This window comes from Choloepus didactylus, chromosome 2 (genome assembly GCF_015220235.1).
Source record: "Choloepus didactylus isolate mChoDid1 chromosome 2, mChoDid1.pri, whole genome shotgun sequence".
Classification (NCBI taxonomy): domain Eukaryota; kingdom Metazoa; phylum Chordata; class Mammalia; order Pilosa; family Megalonychidae; genus Choloepus; species Choloepus didactylus.
The window spans coordinates 178,691,838-178,712,274 of NC_051308.1; the positions used below are offsets into that span (position 1 = coordinate 178,691,838).

Genomic DNA, 20,437 nt, shown 5'->3' on the forward strand with positions numbered 1-20,437 from the left:
GTAAGTATGCTGGCTTATGATGCAGAAGTCGGGAGGGTTGTTACAGACAGCAAAGAAAGACAATGGGGAATGGAGGGCATTTGGGAAAGATGGAATGGGAAATCCCATTATCAGACAAGAGAAACACCATGCAAAAACGAGAGGCAGCAGGAGTCTATGGAGGGTGGTGAAATGGTGTCGAGAGAGCCCTCGGGAAGAAGGAAGATGCTCCAGGCTAAATCAGTCATTTAAACCTGGGAAAATCATTCAGCTGAGCAGCCAATCTCAACTCTTCACTTTTATCACACCATAAGGAAAGAGGCATAAAGTCATTTACTGAAAATGCCAACAAAGACATTTCTCTGGGAAAACTGATTGCACACCACTGAAAAGCACTGGAAAAATGTCAAAAAGTTTGCTCAATTCCCACAATGCCAATGTTTATACCATTTGTCAACATAAGGACAACCAAAAATGAGGACATGAAAGATTTCAGGAAAATAAAAGTTCTAAATTTTGTGATTTCTGATGTGGTATACTGTTAGACTTGAACCCAACGTCCCCCCTCGAAGAAGATTCCTTTTATTTATTAGACACAACATCTAAAGTACAAGACCTGATTTGGATGATTTCTTCTTTGCTTTTATGAATAACTCCATAGGTAATAGCATAAGAAAATTCCCGCAAAACACAGGTGTTAATGTTCCTTTATTTCTTTACTTTGTTAAAGCACATTGCCTCCTTTGCTGAGAAGGTGCTTTTAAAAGAAGAGTCAGGTGATAGTATAGCAAAACACACAGCAAAACAATCTTGACCAGAAACATAGGGCCTGGGACATTTCAGATCATATAAAATAGCCAGTCAAAACCACAAACGGATTAAAAGAGAGGAGATCATTTTTACCAACTGTGGGAGTGGTGGCTGCACTCAGGGAATTGGTGGACGATATTGAAGAAGTGCTTTCAGCCCGGGCTAGGGGTGCTATCGGAGGAGGGCTGGAAGAGTGAATGGGAGGACTAAAAGGTCTGGACTGCAGGGAGAAGAAAAGAGAGGAAAAGTTAGATACACAAGTCAATGCACTTTCATTCCATGTTTTTAATGTCTCTTAGCCCCAGATATGACAACTTGGGGTCTTAAAGGAGTAAAGTGAGACCCTTTTTATACGGAAATTAACTATATAGAAGAGCCTGTGGAATGCAGTTAGAGGAACCATAAACCAAAAACATGCCCAACTCAATAGGTACAGGTAGGCTGAGAGAAACTGGAGTATGAGATGTGGTCAGAGGTTTGTTTCAGGACTATGAACTCACACATCCTTAGGGACTAGGCAGTTAATATAATGTAAGGGTTCACACTCATCTAAAGGTATGCAAATACAAAATGCTGTTCTGGGCTAACCAACCTCAACACTAGGAATATCATCAATTTGTGACACCTGTGTGGAGATGCAAAAGAAATTTGTCTCTTATTGTTCAAACAGAATGTTTTCCCATCCTCAGCTTTAAAATACAAAGCAAGAAACCTCTAGAACAAACACATCAGGCCAGTGTTCTCCTCTTTCTGTTCACATAGTGTGCCTACCACCAATAACTTTCCTGTTGTCTGGGATCAGAAATCATGCCTGGCCCTCTCTTCAAGTCTTCCAAAATCAGATAAATATTCTGAAAGGAAAAACCTCCCTTTCTAAAGGATTTAGCACAATTGCGCATCACTATCTTAATTTGCATCAAACCCCACTGTAGCAGTGTCCTATTCTTACCATTTTAGATCTTGGCTTGAAAGTCTGAGAGATGGTTGAGAATTGAGAAGGGTTGAAATGTACACCCCTATGCAACAAACGACTTTAAGGGCCATTATCTCAAAGGGCCTCTTTGCTTAGACCTGAAGTTGTGAGTTTCTGTTTGCTGTTCTCACCGTTTGTTTCTGAGCAAGCCAGGGCAGAGAGGAACATACCACATCTCCCACTCCAGGCTTTCCGGGAGGTAGCTTTGGCCGAGATGGAGGTCGGGGAGGAGGTGGAGGGGGGGTGGTGCTGCTGCTTGGAGCCAAGGGGGTGGCTGGTCGGGCAGGTGAGGATGCACCTGGAAAACAAAGCTGATATTAAAAAACGGCTAGAAACACCAGGGGACGGCCAAAGCACTGTCCTCACTTATCTTGATCCCACCTTTTCCTTTCCTATGGCAGCGACCTTGGTCCTGCTTTTCTTCAAGTCAGCAGTTACTACACAACCACTGTAGCATGAAGTTTTTTTGTTTTAAGGAAAAAAAAATCACTTGGTTGAACTATGGTTGATGGCAGAAGCTGAAGCTCATTGTTTTGTCATGTGACACCAGTGAAAGGTAAATCCTTTTATTGCTTTATCTGTGACAGAAACTGAATTCTTAAGACCTTTTTGGCCGGGTGGTGGGAAACTTTTATTTTGACCACACATACGCCAAACATGATAAAATTTCTTGTTTTTTTAAAATATACATTTAGAATTTATTTATGCCGAAGATGAAGGAAGTCAGAACTTGACAGAAGGTGAATGATTTGTCCACATTCGTTTTTTTTTTTTCCTTTTTAAACATGTGTAAGAGAATAATCCATTTTACTGTGCTTCAAAACAGATCTAACCTGGTAAATTTACCCAAGCACTTGATGGTAAGCAAATGACAAGATATCAAAAAGCAAATTAGATGTTGCATGAGTACTTTGTGTCTAAAATCTTAATAATACAAAGAGATTGGATTTAGAATTTTTTTTATTTTTGAGGGAGGTTGCTTAGGAATCTATGTAGACTTGGCCCATGATGATTTTAGTGATGGTTTTCCTAAAAGCCTCTTGGATTTATCTTTCTGGCTGTCAATGACAAGCATACGAAACAAAGGGACACGCAGAAGCTAGCATGCACACCGACCAGCACGCCTGTTGCATCTTTGGACTCAGGCCTGCCTACATGCAGACACACGTCTGAGATACCTGGAACTCTACTTGGCTTAAAACCTTAAGAAAATCAAATCAATATTCAAACGGTTCTTGTTCAGAAAAGTTCCAACTACCCCTGAGGTTTTGTCACTTTGGTTAGAAACACAAGCATCAAATCATACCAAGAAAATTCTAAGAAATCGTGCCCCAGGAAAATAACTCTCCAGCTCCCCAAAGATACACACAAAACTGCTCTCTGGAGAGTCTTAGTCCAACAACTCAAGCTCTAGGTTTTCAGACTTTCAAAGAGCTTTGAAGGTGAGCATCAAAACCCATCATCACAGAATCTACTTTCTTCTTAGGAGAGTCCCTGGGGGCGGGATTGTGGGTGGGGGAGTGTTAAACCTTGCTCCTCTTATTTAAACAATCTGAAATCTTGGGTGTGTTTCTCTGATATTTATTCCAAGTGTAACCACATTAACGTGAAACCCTACTAATTATCACCGCCACACATCTCCACCGCCATCTCCTCTCCGTGATCATCAACTTCTTACTGCATTCTTACTTTTCATTTTATTGGGCCATGATCTATGCTAGGAACTTTTTTAAAAAAAATCTTATTTAATCTCCACAATAAGCTTCTGAGGTAGGTACTGTTTTATCTCAATGTTAGGCAAGAAAATTGAAGCTCAACGATCTTCAGTAATTTGTGCAAGGTCACACAGCTCAAACTCCAAAGCTCAAGTTCTCAAATGCAATTTCCTATAGCTCTAGATGGACTGTGGTGTCCCACATTTTGCATGAAGCCTATTCTTATTTTTGCATGATCTGCTTGCACATCTGTCTTAATAGAAATATTTACTTAGTCTTCAGCTAGTCATCTTCTAAGAAAATAAATAAGATATATTTTCCCAGGTGCCACTACTAAATTTTCTTTTGAAAATATATGTTAGTAGCTTTATAGCCAGATGTTTTTGGAAGACAGAAGTGACAAAATAGATATGGGAAATGAACATTTAAATAGCAAAGTCTTTGTGAGGAAGTTTCGGAAGGGTTTTGGGAGGTTCTATTTTGCTTTAGGAGAATCATGTCATAGGAATGGTCCAAGATTTCTAGCCATGGGTCTATTTCCAAGAAATAACCTCAGAAATAGGTCAGTTGCTTATCATTTTCGTAACTGTTCTAGGAGGGCAGGAGGAGAGAGAAATTTACACTAACACGTGGGAAAGCACAAAGCATCAAAGCAATGTGGAATATTGGAGAAACACTGGATGAAGAATCAGATGATCTGAATCTTAGCCCTGCCCACCTCTCATTAGCTGTGAGATCTGAAGAAGGTCAAATAACCTCTCTGAACCACAGCTCATTTGTTTTAAAAAATGAGACATCATTTTTGCCTTACAAGGTAGTTGTAACAATCAAAATTTAGAATGCTTATGAAGCATTTACTAAATTAAAAAGTTCTAAACAAACGTAAGGAAAAAATGATGATGGTAAAGATTTTCTGTCTTTTGATACAGATACAATTACAAGTAAAAACAAAATATGTGGTTGGTTAATTGTTTTCCTTTTCCTTTATGGAAACCTTATTAGGCTCATTTTTTCTTCACTGAATTGGTTTAATTGATTTGTTGTGCAGTCGAGAGCATACTAAGATTATATTTAAGAAGCAAAAGGACACTCCAGTTAACATCCTGCTTGACAGAACCCTAAAGTTCGGTAGAGGATATTCAAGTCCCGAGGGGATATTTCAAAACTGAACCAAGGCTTCAGATGCTTTTGTGAGATTACTCAACTGCCTCATATTTTAAGAGTGTAGATGGTTATAATTTGTACATCTTAGCCTAACTCTTCTATCTTCAATTTGGCTTTCATTTCCCCCCTCAGGCAGTGTTTATTCCCAAGGACAATGCTGGAAGATAAATTGGACAACATCACTTTTTAAGTTCAACTTGAAAAAAATAAAATCAAACATTCATTATTTGAGTTACATGAGTTCAAAAAAGTTGGCACCCAGTGATATGCTCTCAATTCATCAGTCTGAGGTTCCAACATAGTTTCTTTGGCAACCCCTGAGAGCCACATAGCTATAGTTTTAACTTTCACCTCTCACTTTTTACATATGTGTGTGTGTGGCAGGGCTGTTAGAGTGCAGTGGAGACTGCAGAGGAGAAATGGTAAAGACACAGGCTTTAAAACTCAACAGATCTGAGGGGGCAGAGCCTGGCTCTGCTACTTATTAGCTTTGTGACTATGGCTCAAGTTTCCTTATCTCCAAAATGAGGTTAATATGCCACAAGGTTGTTGGGAGAATCAAGTGAATTGAAATACATTTACTTCAAACTATGTAAAGAACTAAAATGCCTCTCCCAAACTGTGTGCCTTAGAACACAATCACACTGTTTCTTTGAAAAAAGTATCAAACATGCTATATCCCTTTCTGGTGATCACAGCAATAAAAACTCTAAAATAGCACTGTCCTTTAGAGCTTTCTGCAATGGAAACATTCTAGAACTGCACTGTCCCTTAAGATAGTCACTAGCCACACGTGGTCACTGAATACTTAATTGTGGCAACTCTGAATGAAGAAGTTAATTTTTACTTTTGTTTAATTTTAATTAATTACGATTACTATTAAAATAGTCCCATGTGCTAGTGGCTACCATTTTGGGCAGAGCAGCTTTAAAAGGACTTGTAGATAGAAAATATATTTGTTTAATTCAACCTCAGATAGCTTCAACTTATCTCTTTATGGATTATGTGTGTGTTTGTGTATAACATCTATTAATATTGCTTTAGTTTCCCAAATTGGAAAATGTTGCACTGAACATTCTCTCTCTATTAATACCTCTCTTTTCCTGGCCCCCAAACTTGTTGCAGGCCAATAAAATTCTCCTTCCCACCTCTAGCACATAACCCACAAGGGAGAAGTGGCAGCTTTTGCCAAGAATCAGCATCTGCATTCCAGTAAAGCAATGTTCTGGCCAAAGTAGGTATTTATAACTTTTGCCATAAGGCAATTAAAGTTCTTGGGGGGCAAATTCATAACTTCCCACCATCTTTGAGCAACAGCTACCTTTCCTGATTCACAGTGCTGCAGGTACTGTCTATATTTGGTCAGAAATGATCACCTTGCTGTGAATGAAATTTTAAAAATAAGCAAATCAGTATCCAATTAAATACATTTGAAAAGCCCAGGAAATTTGGTCCCATCAAGCTAAGTGTTATAAAAAAGCAGGTAGTGAAAGGCATTGCCAATGTTTAAAACATGAAGCCATATCTCAGTATTTTAATCCTAAATTTACATTTCTGCCAGTCTGTGTATGTTCCACCAATAAAAGATTAAGCAGTAAATAAAATGGGACTTAATTAAGGAGATAATGGTGCAAAGTTTTATTTATTCATGGGCTTCATTCAATATTTCACTTAGAAATTCAATCCGTTAATACCAGCAAAATATAACTTTCCCTAGCTCAATTATTAAGAATCAGTGGTCCTCAATGAAAACATTTAAAAATATTTTCATATAAGAATATGCAAGCTAAATATTTAACAAGAAAACAAAATTTTCAAAGATTCCACCAAGAAAGCCAAAACTCTTTTCTTTACTTAATAGATCAGGGGTCACTTCAGTTAAACAAACATCTGCTAGAGCAGGAGGAGGAGGAGGATATGGAAGAACCAAAGAACAGCAAAGCTGCCCTGTCCTCTTGCCCCGACTGAAGAGGTTCACTCTGAGGACAGCACAGTGACCAACGCTGGAGGAGGCTGGGTATTCCTAGGAAAGTCCTTCCAGAAAACCGAGGGTCTTGGCCCCAGAGGAAACATAAGAATATATTTCTCTTGATTAACCCGGAAACTAGCTTCTTTCGATTTCTTTTCTAAAGTAGGGTAGAAAACCTGAGGTCTGAAGGCTTCAAATAGGATCCTTTATTATCTTTACAGGTCATTAAGTACCCTTGTGTCCCCCTCCAAAATACCTAAAATAACAACAGGCACTAGACATGGGTGCTCTAACCTCTAGAATTACAGTCAGCATCACAGAGGAGTACATTTTAAGAGAAGAATTTTGGTGGCTCTTGTGGATGACACTTAGGCAGTGTATGTGGGCATTAGTGGTCTAATAAGTTTGGGACAATCTGTAACTAAACCTTACAAAGGTGCCTGGAGAGGTGGAGATAGACCGGAGTGTGAATCTCAAATCTGTCACCTTCTAGCTGTGGAAACATGGATAAATACTTGACATCTCTGAGCCTCGATTTTCCCAGCTATAAAATGGGGACAATAAGAGTATCAACTACATGGGGTTGTTGTGAGGATGAAATCATGTGTTTAAAGCACTTAGCACAATGCCCAGGAAAAGACACTATAGCTGTTGTTATTACTGACAAAATAAAGACTCTGTGAGGTCTTATGGTAAAGAAACTTAATGATTTTGTTTAACTTAATAATACCCAAACTTACTTGAATATTCAATAGCTTTGGGGGAGGAAAGGGAACATGACATAGGGGACACATCTAATGATATAAAACACTGGTTTTGCCTGTGGTACAGGTGAATCCCCATCCCTCTCCTTGATCAGCTTGGATGCTCTGACGTTAAAGCACAGAGGAATTTGCAAACACAGAGCAAACACAGAAAGACACATTGAAAGAGGCAGCAGCGATGACTGAATATCAGATGAGGGGCAAATGTCTTTCCTTTCTGTCTCTTATTGGATCAAAATAACTTGAACCTGTTTGTCTCTTTCAAAGCAAATGAAAAATAAATAGCACATGGAACCTCCTGGAAGGAAGCATTTTAACAGAATGAACCTTATTGAATCCACATGCACAGAAGGAAAGGGGCTGTAGGAGCTAGCCAGACAAACTTGAGCAACAGTGGAATAAATGATATGGAAAAAGATGCGCTAGGAAAACTCTTGCTATTTCTATGGCATGCATGGCAAGTGTTCCCATTCTTTCATAATTAGAAAACACACAAAAAAAGCTTAAATTAAATAAGGAAAACCAAAAACTCAAATCCAATGTTAAATTTTCATATGGAATCCCAAAGAGTACATTTGTGATAGCCTTTTCCATCATGTGTCACTGTATTTAGAGTTGACATCACATACTGATGAACATGTCAAATGGTGAAATCAGAGAACAGTTTTGTCTTCAGTGACAGCTTGATTAGGTTGGGCATCAATAAGGCATCCTCTTTTTTTGCTGTTTCCTAAAGTCCCCTTTTCAAACTCTGCTTTCTTTCTGGAAAAAGTACAGGGGTCAACATGATCCGCCCCTCACCAAAAGCAAAAATAACCAAAAAACTTAAGAGCATTGACCTACAGAGAGCTAAGGTCCCTGTGAAGGCATCTGACAAAGAAATCAGACATTTAACACGAGACCCATTAATCATGAAATCCAGCTTTCTGGAATGTTCTTGAGTTTCAGACAATAGCATCACAGCTTTCTTTAAAAATATATGCTTCCTAATTGCAGGGTGGAAAGCAGGGGGCACTCCTAAGGACTGGGAGTGAGGCAGAAGACATCCACACACTTGGACTATGACGGTGAGCATTCGATGGACGAGAACATGCCACGGGGCCACAGGACACCCAAACCAAAGGAGGAATAGCTGAAGCTCTAAAGCCATCTGCAAGGCACGAGAAAGTGTTGCTCACACCGCATCAGCCATGGCCATTCCCTGTCACACGAAGCACACTCAAACAGTAAGACGTACCACTGGCGGTCCCCGTACTGCCGGAGCCAGGTCCGGGGGACGAGACCACAGTCCTGTAGGTGGGTGGTGGCGGGGGAGGCGGAGTTGCTCTCTGTCCCAACCCAAAATCTTTAGGAGATGAGATTGTTTCTAAGTAATCGTCTTTAATGAAGGTCTGCTCAGCAACTTTCTTCTGGACTTCTTCTAAATTGAGTGGCGATGGCACATGGCGAGGAGGACCAGGAGGACCTGAGGGGCCTGGGAGGGGTGGGGGGCCAGCAGGGCCTGGAGCAGGGGAATCTGCTGGGCTGTCGGATGCAGCGGGTGGGGATACCACCTTTTCCCTTGGAGTCAACTCTGGAGTAGGATGTTCCGGGGATGTGTCAGAAAAATGGACCCACTTTTCTTCAGCATTAACAGCAACAGATTTGGGGGACAAGACTGGGCCAAAAATGCTGTCCAAGTCATTGATTGATGGTAGTTTTTCAATTTTGGCCTCTGTGGCTGACTGGTCACTTCCTGTGGTTAAAGTAGTTGATTTTAAATTTTACTGACTTCGTCAATAGTGTTTGTATTATGGGTGTGTGATAGCTACAAGCATGAGGCAAAGACTAGTAAATATATTGCCCTGCAAGGTGCCTTAGTGGGTATATTTTATGATGTAAAAATATCTGCAGGGATTAAGAGCTGAAGATAGGTGGAAAGTTCCCTGCCTCCATCATGGGAGCATCATCTTTCTATACTATTATATATTCTTTGCAAGACGCCCACAGTTAGATACCTTTACCAGCATTTAGAGTGCAAAGCATGATATAGCTCTCACGGGCACTCACAAGTGTAAAAGTGTGATCATTTTGGGAAGGCAGTGTTAGGTTCATAGCTCTGGAACTGCAAATTCCAGAAAGGAGATTGCTTTTGAAAATCTGGCCTACTGAAATACATACAACACTATAAAAATAATTGATAACTGAAAATTACCTGTACATTTTATTAAGATTGTCTTCTCTAGTATACTAAATGAAAAATGTTTGATGAAACTAAGTATAGTATCTGTCAATTTTAAAAAAAATTATCACATCATAATGAGTTGTGTAACTTAAATATACCAGAAACACAGTACAAAGATCATTTAAACAGAATGTCATACATACATTTACAAACACATACCTACACAAACCACACACAACACACATATAAGTTATTGAGAAGGCATTTGATACGTATTAGAACTGTTTAACTGGAAGAAAATTATAAAAACATTTTTAGAAATTCTTTTCTCATCAAGTCGAACCTGTTAAGATTATAGGTCTGGCTGTAATGTGTATCTATCTGAAGTCAATGAAACAGAAAAGTCTCTGTTTTGCATAAACATTAGGGTCAGGTATTATTTTATAATTCATCTCAGTAATAAGAGAAAAAAATTAGAACTATTTTCTACAGCTTGGCATGAAATATTTGATAACTGTAATGTGAGGAACTGTACTTTATTTTTAAACTGGGGTTATTCAAATTACAAATGGTTCCCCAAATATCTGGAAGGCATGGGCAGCTGTTTTAAGGAATGGAAGCTACTTTACCACGAAATAAACTTTGGGCTATAAGAACTGGCTTATTACTTTCATATTTCCAGTTTGAGAAGAATTAACGTTCAAGGTTCCAAGCCTGCAGATAAATTGGGTAGCATTTTGCATGACCCATACCATTTACAATTTTGTCACTAGAAGATTTATTTATATCTAACATAGTTTATGAGACTACAAGGGCTGAAAAGGCTTGAACTTGCAAACACCATCCTTATCTGACTGCAATGCTTCTCTATTGGGCTTGATTTGTTATAAATTTCTTAAATGACTATGTCTTGCATTGCTCTTGTAGCTAAATACCCCACTTGGTAAGCTATCAAACTCACCAGGCTGCTTAAATTGCAAAGGATGAGGCTGCAATAGAATTCCAAAGGTGATAAAGAACCACATTCTTAAGAGTCCAGTCACATAAAATTACTACTACTACTTTTGACTTGCTAGTCCAATAAGACTAGGTAGATTATAAATTGTATGAATACATGGTATTGATTTTAATAGAAGTTAAAGATGTGCCCTAGACAGAAATTCTCTGTCTAACAGCATGCAGCAATTCTTGGCCATATTTAATAACCTTTACCCAACCTCTTTGCCATGAGATAATAAATACTTTAATGATTACTGGGAAAAAATTCCCCACCACACAAAGCTTACCAGGATGCTGCATATCCTGAGAACCATTTTACGTTCTCTATACACCAGACAGTATTAATTCTAGCAAAACTTTTATTGGAAACATTCAACTTGTGCCTTGAAATTTCATTAGTCTGTAAACCATTAAAATGAGATCCAACAAGGTAAGAAGGATCTTACTTCATATTGAAATTTTTTTCTTTCATTTTACAAGTAAATGTGGTCCTTATTCAAAAAACTAAGAGGAAAATTAATTGAGAAAGTGACCCTTTTGTGAAATGTGGGAGTGGTGCTTTAAAACCCTGCACAGTGAATTTTAATGGAAGTAAAACTAAATTCAACCATTTGAATGTTTAGTCCAGCCTACAGTTTCTGAGGCATCAGGAACAGATTGAGGTCTGGGACCTGTGTTCTGATTACCACACAACACCAGAGCAGAAAACACTAAACTTACCTGGTCCAACTGTTAACGGGGAGCCCGTTCGGGGTGGGGTAGCTGGTACATTTTTAGGAGGCAGTGGTGGAGGTGCTGCAAAGAGATGACAAATCAAGTATTATCGCTTATATGCTTATACTATTACAAAACACACTTTAGATGAGCAAGATTTGGGTTTTCATTTGTCTGCCTGTTAAATGGAATAGCCAGTAATGGCCTAAATGTCTTAAGTTCAAAGGCAAGGGACTGAAACAAGACACATTTGAATTCTGCTTCATGGCATGAGAATTTGTCAAAAGAATGTCAGGTAATAACAATAATAATATCACTATTTTATTCATTCATTCATTTATTCATTTATCCATTTATTTTACAAACCTCAAGTACCAGCTAAATCCCATGTTCTATACTAGGAACAAGGGACATAGGGTTGAATAAAAAGAGTCTCTGCCCTCAAGGAACTTATTATTGGCTGAATGAACATCATGTAAAAAGATAAATACAATCTAGGATGCGGCAAAGGAAAAGACAATAGTTTGGGTGGGAGCTCATGTGAAGGTTTTTATTGCTGGGATTGACTCTGGAAGGATTTCTCAAAGTTTTATTTCTTAAATTTTACTATATATTTGTGAGTCTGAAGCAAAATGATTTGAGTCAAGGAAGAGCTTCCTCTGGTAAAAACTACAGCCAAAACAAAATTCTGAGATGGAAAAATTATTGCATTATGGTCCCCACCAAAACATTCACGCTTGTCACTTTGTAGGCAAAGTTTGCAATTTACTGGGTCAACAGGTACATTTTTTTTTTTCTTATTCTTTCTTTAAATCTATGATTTCTTGTCACTAGATATATTTGGTAGATTCAAAAAATTCACACTGATCTCATAAGGCACCCCAAAGTTCAGGTGTGAACCCAATGTGGCTCAATCTTTCATAACCTAAAAGCAGAGTGAGTCAGGTGGGCAGATAGCTGGAGAATTATTTCCAGTACCCTCTACCTGCATGCAAAGAAGATCCCTTTTCTGTCATCCTCCCTCACGTCTTCTTTTTTTTTTTTAGGCTTCCAAAGAGGCCTTTATTTATCTAGTGCAAAGTATACACTATCACAATCTTCTTACTCCTTTTACTAAATAGTTCAAATCAATGTTTATACCACACTATCAGTAAGTTCTGTTTCTTTTTCTCTCCCCAAATCAAAGTGATTCAAAAGAAGGTAGAAATGGGCATAAGAGGCTAAGGGGCCACAGGCTGCTACAGAGCCTGGGGTGGGGGTAGGATTAGCTCCAGTTTTCAACTCAGTCACATTCTACAGAAAATAGAGCACAGCCACCAGGGCCCGGGACAGCGGCCGGCCTGGCCAGCCCATACCCAGGAAGCAGCACAAATACTTCTCCCCACATTATGAAAAACATACAACCCTACTGCTCTGCAGTCATGCATTTAGTTTGCTTCTTAAAAAAAAAAAATGGTATGTATTCTGTTTCCTATCAAATTTCAAGAAAAAAAATGAAAGGTCACTTTTTCCTCTTTGAACACTGATGTATAGCTAAGAATTTTTGTATCAAAGTGTGCCACCCTAAAATATGTGCATAGCAGATTCTGATTCCAGGATGGATGTGGCCACCTGGGGTGGGGCTGGAAGGGTGACACACATCACAGTGAGAACTGAAGACAAAGGATGACGTCCCTCCCTTCATTTCTATTTATTTATTTATTGAAAGCACCCTGTCCATCCACACAACAGACACGACAAATGGCTTTCATCCTAAAATACAGAAAAACATGGCTCCTAATCTTAGTTGTGAACTTCTGATAACTACAACTTAAAATGGATCACATTTTCCCAAGGAAGTTAAGAGTCAATTAGGGGCTCTGTCTCAATTAAGGATCTTTGCAAAAAATTAATCAAGATCGTTGTCAACAAAATAACACAAAAGTGCATCAAAAGCTATAAAAGTCTAATAGTTTAAAATAGTAAAGTTATCCTATCCTGCTTCAAGTGTGCAGTGAGTAAAATTATATAATGCACATCAGTTATACACCAGCCTCTGCTGTACTAGGTGTAACTGCAGCACTAAGTGTAAAACTCTAAGATACCAATAGCTGTATTTAAAACCAATACATTGTCTATATAAACATTTCATTTGTTCACTTTTTTGGCATTTAGGAAGATTTTTTTTTTTTTTTAGGAATTATTTGGATAGCCCGGATCTCTAAAAAAAGCTTTTCAAGGAAATTAGACCTGTTGATTTCTTTTTCGCTGGCTTTGTTTCCCAGTAACAATGAGACCCATTCAAAATCACACCAACTGGGTTACAAGTCCCTTCAAAACTCTCACTTGAAAGGTCAGAACTTTAAAAAGATTGTTGTTGGTGCTGTTTCTCCTAGCCTGCTTTCTGAGGGAAATACTCCTGGAAATGCTAGATCACATGGTTTTATAGAAATAATATTCCCAACAAATAACCTCTTGGTCTTTGGTTATGAATCCCCTTGGCTAATTCCTATGATCATTTTCAGGTACCAAAGGGCAGAGACCGGGGCTGATGACTTGGAGAGAGTATTAACTGGTCTGTATGTGGGCCTCACTGAGTGAAAATATTCTCTGCCCCCAAGCACCTTTCTCCAAGATCCAGATGCTTCCATGGGCATTTTAGGGAGTGTCTTCCTTGTGCAAATCTGCTTCAGCTGGTTTACTGGAATAGGAATTTAATAAATCCAGCTAACAGGTGGTTTGATTGAATGCAACAATTCATTCAGTCCAAATAGTCCAACCCACTGCACGTGAAGGATTATAAAAATCTTCAGGACCTCTTTCCCCAGCCCCCTGGAGGGTGAACAGCCCTGCATGGAGATAGATGGCCATGCTCTCCTGTCTGTGCTTCTCTCCATCATAAAGCTTTGTTTCTCTTGCTCTCAAATTATCCCTTTTTCATCTCAATGTATCCTTTCTAGCCTACATGACCTCAGTCATTCTGCAGAACTGGCAGTCGTCGTATACGACTTGCCCACTTCTGTGTTGTGTGATAGACTAGTCCTTTGAACCGAGTAGGTTCTTTAGTTCACTTGCTTCTCACTCTCAACCTATACATATAGAATGAATGAATGAATGAATGAATGACCTATCAGATATGGGGCATATGGGATGTCAGAAGAGGCCATGATTCAAAGTGAAGAATTTTATTTTACATTATATTTTTATTCTTGACTCAATAACCTGTCCTGAGCCCCTTTAACTCTAAAGCATGTTAGAATAATAACATATCTTCTTAATATTATACAATTCAAATGCTGCTTATGTAGACTTTCTAAGAGTTGCCTAATCCCACCATGCAGACAGACAGTAAAATGAGTCACTTGTTTTTCCAGACAGAACAGACACATAACTTACTTCCAGTGGGAAAAGGCCTTGTTAACTTTGGCGACTCGATGCTTGGATTAATTGGTTGGCCTGAACCCCATATCTCAGGCTGATCTAAAAGAACTGGAAACATAAAAAGAAAATTTCCCAGGATGAGTTAAACAACACAAAACAAAACAACAAAAACAACAAAGCCCTGGGTTTTGGAATTTAAAATTTTAAGTGTGTGTGTGTGTGTATGTGTGTGGCGGGGTGGGGTGGAGGGTTCTTCTCTGTGGTGTACATATAGCTAAATAAAAACTTTTCAGAGTTTTTGCATTTTCTTCCTGATTGTTGAGTTTAGGACATTCTGAATGTCAGTACCTAGCTGAATGTCAGAGCTAGGTGAGTTCTGGCACCCATCTGGAAATCCAGGTATTAATCCCATTGCATTTGTTTTGTTGTAAATTGGTTTATTTAAAGTTTGCATTGAATATGCAGCAAAAATGAAAGTGACTGGATTTTGAATCCTTAAAGAGTCTTACAGGCTCTTTAAATAAGTCTTTTCAGCACCATAAAGAGAAATAAAATTATTCTAAAAATGCTTGGCTCTTAAGAGAATCAGAAAAATTAACAAGTGCTTAGACATTTAAAATAAATCAGGGTATGCATAAAGGTAATTAGGTATTGGCCTAGAGAGGTTGAATTTAACTTTCTCCTCTTTCTTTTCTCTCCTTGTTCTGATTTATTTATTGCTGTGGTAACAATGTAAACAACCAGTTATTCTCAGCATCTACTCCATACCAGATACTAAGCAAGTCTTCTTTTTAATTAATTATGGTGTAGAGCACACGCTGGAAAGTCTGTTGGATGTGGATTTGAATCCAGACTCTACCCTTACTACAGGAACTTGGGGAAGTTATTTAACCTCTCTCAGTTTTTGTTCCTTCAGGTGTAAAATGGAGATAACACGAGCAAATCTCACAGTTACTGGGAGGAATAAAGGAGGCAATGTATGTAAATAGAATGCAAAAATATATATACATATATGTACAAATATATATACATATATACAAATATATACATATATACAAATATATATATACAGTCTAATCCTCACTATGCCACCATGTGATTAATATTAGTACAGTTTTCTGGAGAGGATACAGAGGATTAGAGTGGTTAACAAACTTGTCCATGGCAGTACCTGGTGAAAGCAGAGGGGCTAAGAGCTGATTTCCAGGTATACCTGATTCCAGAATACATAAGCCCTTCCCCCAGGGCTTTTAAACTAGTAGTAAAAGAATCAGTCAAAGGAAGTAACAATAGGTTGTTAAGAAAGGGAAGCGTGGATAATGGAAGAGCTAGTGTGGTTGTTGCAAATATTGGAACTCAGAACTTCAGGAGCTGAAACCACAGAAAAACCAATCAAGCCAAGCTCACTAATAAGTCTAGGTGTGTATCTCCTCTCTCTCACAAACCTCAAAGACGGAACTAGCTCTATTTTGTTTTAACATGAAATCAAATACTTTCCAAAGAGGAGGAGCAGCAATTTTTTTTCATGGATTTGATGTGGGATACTGCCTTGACTTTTAGGATTTGCTTACTATTTTGTATGTTAGGTATTTGTAAAATTATGGAATGCCTTAAATGGGCAGATTCACATGCAACAAACCAAACCCCACCTCCAGTCTCTGCACAAGTATGTCAGTAAAAGCGTGATCACAGTTGAGCTTATAAGGCAGGTAAAGGCCTCGCAAGCAAGGACACCTTTACATAGGGGTTCCAACTTGTAGACCTTTAAACCCCTGAAGGAGTATTTAGAGATGTTTATTTTCCTAACTAAACATTCAAAATATTTCAGTTGTAGCTGACTTCTAGCTTTTCCCCTGAATCCATTCTCCAATTCTTCTATAATAAAAGTGTTTTAGTTGATCATATGACTCTAAATTATCTTCAGTGGGCTCTGATTGGAACTGATGTGGATCTCTTCCAGATTTTGCCCTTTATAGGAAATGACAGTGAGCTCCATTAGTCCTTTTTCCTCTTTCTTCTCTCCAGGAGATGATGAGAGCGTGAGCACCAAATTGAACCCAGAGATGAAGACCATGTGTTAAGGATCACAGAGCCACCCTACCAGTCCTATATTGCTTACTTCTAGACCAGTTACATGAAGCAGAAATAAAATTCTATCCTGTTTAATTCACTCTACTTTGGGTCTCTTTGTTACTGTGGCTTAACCTACTCACTATGCTTCTTACATAATGACTCATTAAGTATTGTTGCTGTAATACTTAAATATAATTTTCTTCACCAAGGGTCCTGGAAAAATAACATTTTATTACACATATACTATAGTGCTCTTCAGTCAAATGATATTATAGAAACATTCTCTATTACAAAACACAGCGATAAGAGACATGTGCATTGGACATAAACACATTGTAGGAATAGATTAGATCCCTTTTAAAGCAAGTTTTTTTTTTTTTTTTTTAGATTAGGAAGGTATACATCATGCACAGTCATTTAAAAAAGATGAAATTTAACCCTGTAAGTGAATATTTGATAGGTAAGCACAACAATCATGGCAGAAATGAAGGTATTTCTCCCACAATATTTTACTTTTAAGTTGCTAAATGAGTCAAGGTCTTGGGCCTGCAAACAATATCTGTTTTGAGCAGTCCAACTGACACTGCCGTTGATGAGCTGGAGGAATGGAGAGTAAATGTGATAATTCTTACTGACCTCTTTATTAGCTATTAGATATTTCTAGAAGTCAAGTTTCAAATCCTAAAGTACTAGATGTTTGCAAACTAAACCCCTGTGCTTGATAGCACACGTAAATCAGAACTTTTCTTTCACCTGAGGATCTGATGATACATTAAAAATATGCCTAAAAACACATATATTTACTCTAAGTTACACGCCAATGAAAAGAAAAACAAATCCTTTGATATATAGGGTTTTTCCTACCTTCTGTCTTCTGTTCTTCAAAAGCTGATTCTAGTGGTGGGCCAAAGAGAGGAGCAAGGGCCATAGTGTCATCTGGTGGTTTTTTGCTAAATCATACACATTAAACCAAAGCACAGAGAAAGGGAATATTAATGATAAGATATACACGTTTTCAATTATATCTATTGGCGAGACATGTGTGTGTGTGAACTTGCATGTGTATGCACGCATGCAGGCAGGCATGTGTATACATAGCTAGAAAGTGTCATATAAAGATGTCAAATACATTATGGGACAAAAGAAGTGGTCGGAGGTAAGATTCCTGTTTCTCAATGATGGTCCAGGGTACTGTTCAAAAGAAATAAGTTGCAAGGAAAGAAACTCTTCCAAAGCATGACAACTTTCGATACCTAGAAGAGATAACACTAGGGATAACTATTTATTGCAAAGCACCTTTCTTCTGCAAGATCTTAAAAACCATTCACATATGACTTCACTACATCTCTGTGTTGTAGTTAATGCAGCTTATGATTGATAAAAATTAGGCATAGGAACATTAAGTGACAAGCCACCCAGGAAGTCAGTATATGTGTTTGAATAAGAAACTGGGTCTCCCAGTTTTAATTCCATCCCCTACCACCAACCCATCCAATAGACTAGTTATAACTTCCTGGTACTCTAAAATAGAACATCTCAGAAAGGGAGGCAAAATATTGAGAAATTAAGGGGAACAGGAGGATAATATTTTTAAACTCTCGTTATTTCTCCTAATTATTACTCTAGATTGATTATTAACAAAGGTCTGCATAATCTCCACAACCTCTCCAGACCTGATTTATTGATCCTAGTAAGTTCTATATATGCGTGTGTGGTGAGAGTTGATGAGGTGAAGAGGCGGGGAAAGGTTAGGTAAGGAGGGAAAAGGATTAAAAATGTCTGGCTTTTAAAAAGGAATAACAGTCTTTTGGAAGACAATGCCCATTTGCACTATACTTACCTAGTGCAAAGAATGCACATTGTAAAATACAATGTTTTACCAAAAACCAAACCAAAATCTAAGAAGATTTCTTCGGTGTGTGGCAGGTGGAATGTATCATAAAACTGTATACAACTAAATAGGCTTCTTTCCACAACGCAATATATTTCAAATCAGCATTCCAGATACCAAAAGACTTCTTCATACAGACCTTTAGCTTTTCATTAGTGAGTGGGATACACATTTTGATGGAAGGTTACTTTAGATAACTGTCCCCCCTGGAGCTGCCCTTGTAAGAAATAAAATACTTGGATCATGCTATGGAATTGCACATATGGGCAGGCCCTTTTTTAACAGGCAGATGAGAATTGAGCCCTGAGATTTGCTTAATTGCTGACAGTGCATGATGCCTTGCCAAGACCACAGCTAATGTCTTTCATACTCACCTTACAAGTTCTGGAGTTGGTGTGGAACGTCTAGGTCGTGCCACTTCTTCACCTGATGCATAGGACAAAGGAATTTTTAGGCCTATTTTTTCCCATTCCCCTATGAAATCTGTTATGAGCTATGTTTGGAAACTCTTAGAGATTTAAATCTCATCAATAAGCAACTCAATATAAAAACTTTGCAAAATAAACCCAGAAAACAAACCCTCTCTCCTGGCAAAGCAACAGCTGTATGTTAAGCATATGTAGTGGCTTTGTCTCTAGCACTTGTAAAACCTCGTTAACCAAGGAACTACCCTGATAAGCCATCAACTAGATCTGTATACAGCAGAACTTAGTGGAATATCATACTGTTCTTTGAATGTCTGCTGTGTTGATCAGTTGAGCTTCACAAGTACCATAAGAGACTAGTAATCTGGCCATATGGACACAGTACATGAATCCAGCATTCTTCACCCATTCTTTTCTTGAAATGCCAAGAAAATGTCATACTTTTAAGTATGCACCATGAATTTAGAATTTCTGGGAATGTGTTTATGTAGCAGAGGAAAATTGTGTCCTACGGATATTATGACCTGTATCACGTCACTTTTCGAATCAAAATACACAAGAACAGGTAATTTGCATCTACCTTCAGTTCCTTCTGCCCTCCTCCTCTCCCTACCCCCATCAACAGACACACATTTGATTACATTCATTTCTAAAGTTAAATGATACAGCAAAAGTTGACAAATACAGGAAGGAAACAGCAATGTTTTTCCAAACACATGTTCATTTTCAGAATTTAAACAGAAATCACTGAAAACACACAGGGTCCCTCTGTCATTACAAGATTTCTTAGCTGTAAAAGTAAAAAAATTGTACACCTTAAAAATTAAGCCCAAGAGTGTATAATTCAAATGTATATATCCTCCAAGATCCAAGAAACTATTCCTCCTTTTCAATTGTATTCTATTTCTGATAGCTAAGTTATACTTACTGGATAAGTTCCTTTTAATTGCACCCTAGAATTAGAAATAGACACTATAAGGTTTAAGACCACATATATGTTATATACAATATGTATATCTCTGTCATTGAAATTAAACTGAACTCAAAGAAATGCAGATGGGGGTAAATGGAATTTTTCTCAAAACCACATTCAAATTGGGAATTGTAAGCACACATATGTAAATCAGTTTTTCATTTGATTCAAAGATTAGAAAGAGCAAGGGAAGATTAATCATAAGTCTTCTAATCAAGAAAACCCCTTACCTAGGTGGATTTGATAAGTTAAAGACAAATAACAAATGGTCAATTTCAAACAAAAAATAAATGAAAAAAACATCCGGGAATCTAGCAGCCAAGAAAGTAAATCCAAGGTCAACATAATCCATTAGGCAGTTTGATATTTGAAAATTACGGAATGTATTAGGAGTACTGTCTGCTCTTAGTCAGGTGGGGTCCACAAGTTGCTAATAGAAAGACCCATTAGTTTACTAATGAAAT

General features: G+C 38.0%; 1 protein-coding gene across 22 annotated transcripts in view; it reads right to left on the reverse strand.

Annotated features, from left to right (window-relative positions):
• The window catches only part of SGIP1 (SH3GL interacting endocytic adaptor 1), a 220,898-nt gene that overhangs the window by 53,468 nt on the left and 146,993 nt on the right, over window positions 1-20,437 (reverse strand). For 13 of the 22 annotated variants that reach the window (XM_037826970.1, XM_037826969.1, XM_037826971.1 and 10 more), the window contains 8 exons: window positions 19,929-19,953; window positions 18,950-19,001; window positions 17,549-17,634; window positions 14,627-14,719; window positions 11,258-11,332; window positions 8,612-9,109; window positions 1,933-2,060; window positions 883-1,009 (listed from right to left, as the gene is read on the reverse strand). In XM_037826970.1, coding sequence (XP_037682898.1) covers window positions 883-1,009; window positions 1,933-2,060; window positions 8,612-9,109; window positions 11,258-11,332; window positions 14,627-14,719; window positions 17,549-17,634; window positions 18,950-19,001; window positions 19,929-19,953 — 1,084 coding nt within the window. The remainder of the gene's footprint in view (window positions 1-882; window positions 1,010-1,932; window positions 2,061-8,611; window positions 9,110-11,257; window positions 11,333-14,626; window positions 14,720-17,548; window positions 17,635-18,949; window positions 19,002-19,928; window positions 19,954-20,437) is intronic. The other 9 variants (XM_037826986.1, XM_037826985.1, XM_037826983.1 and 6 more) reach the window with 2 other exon arrangements.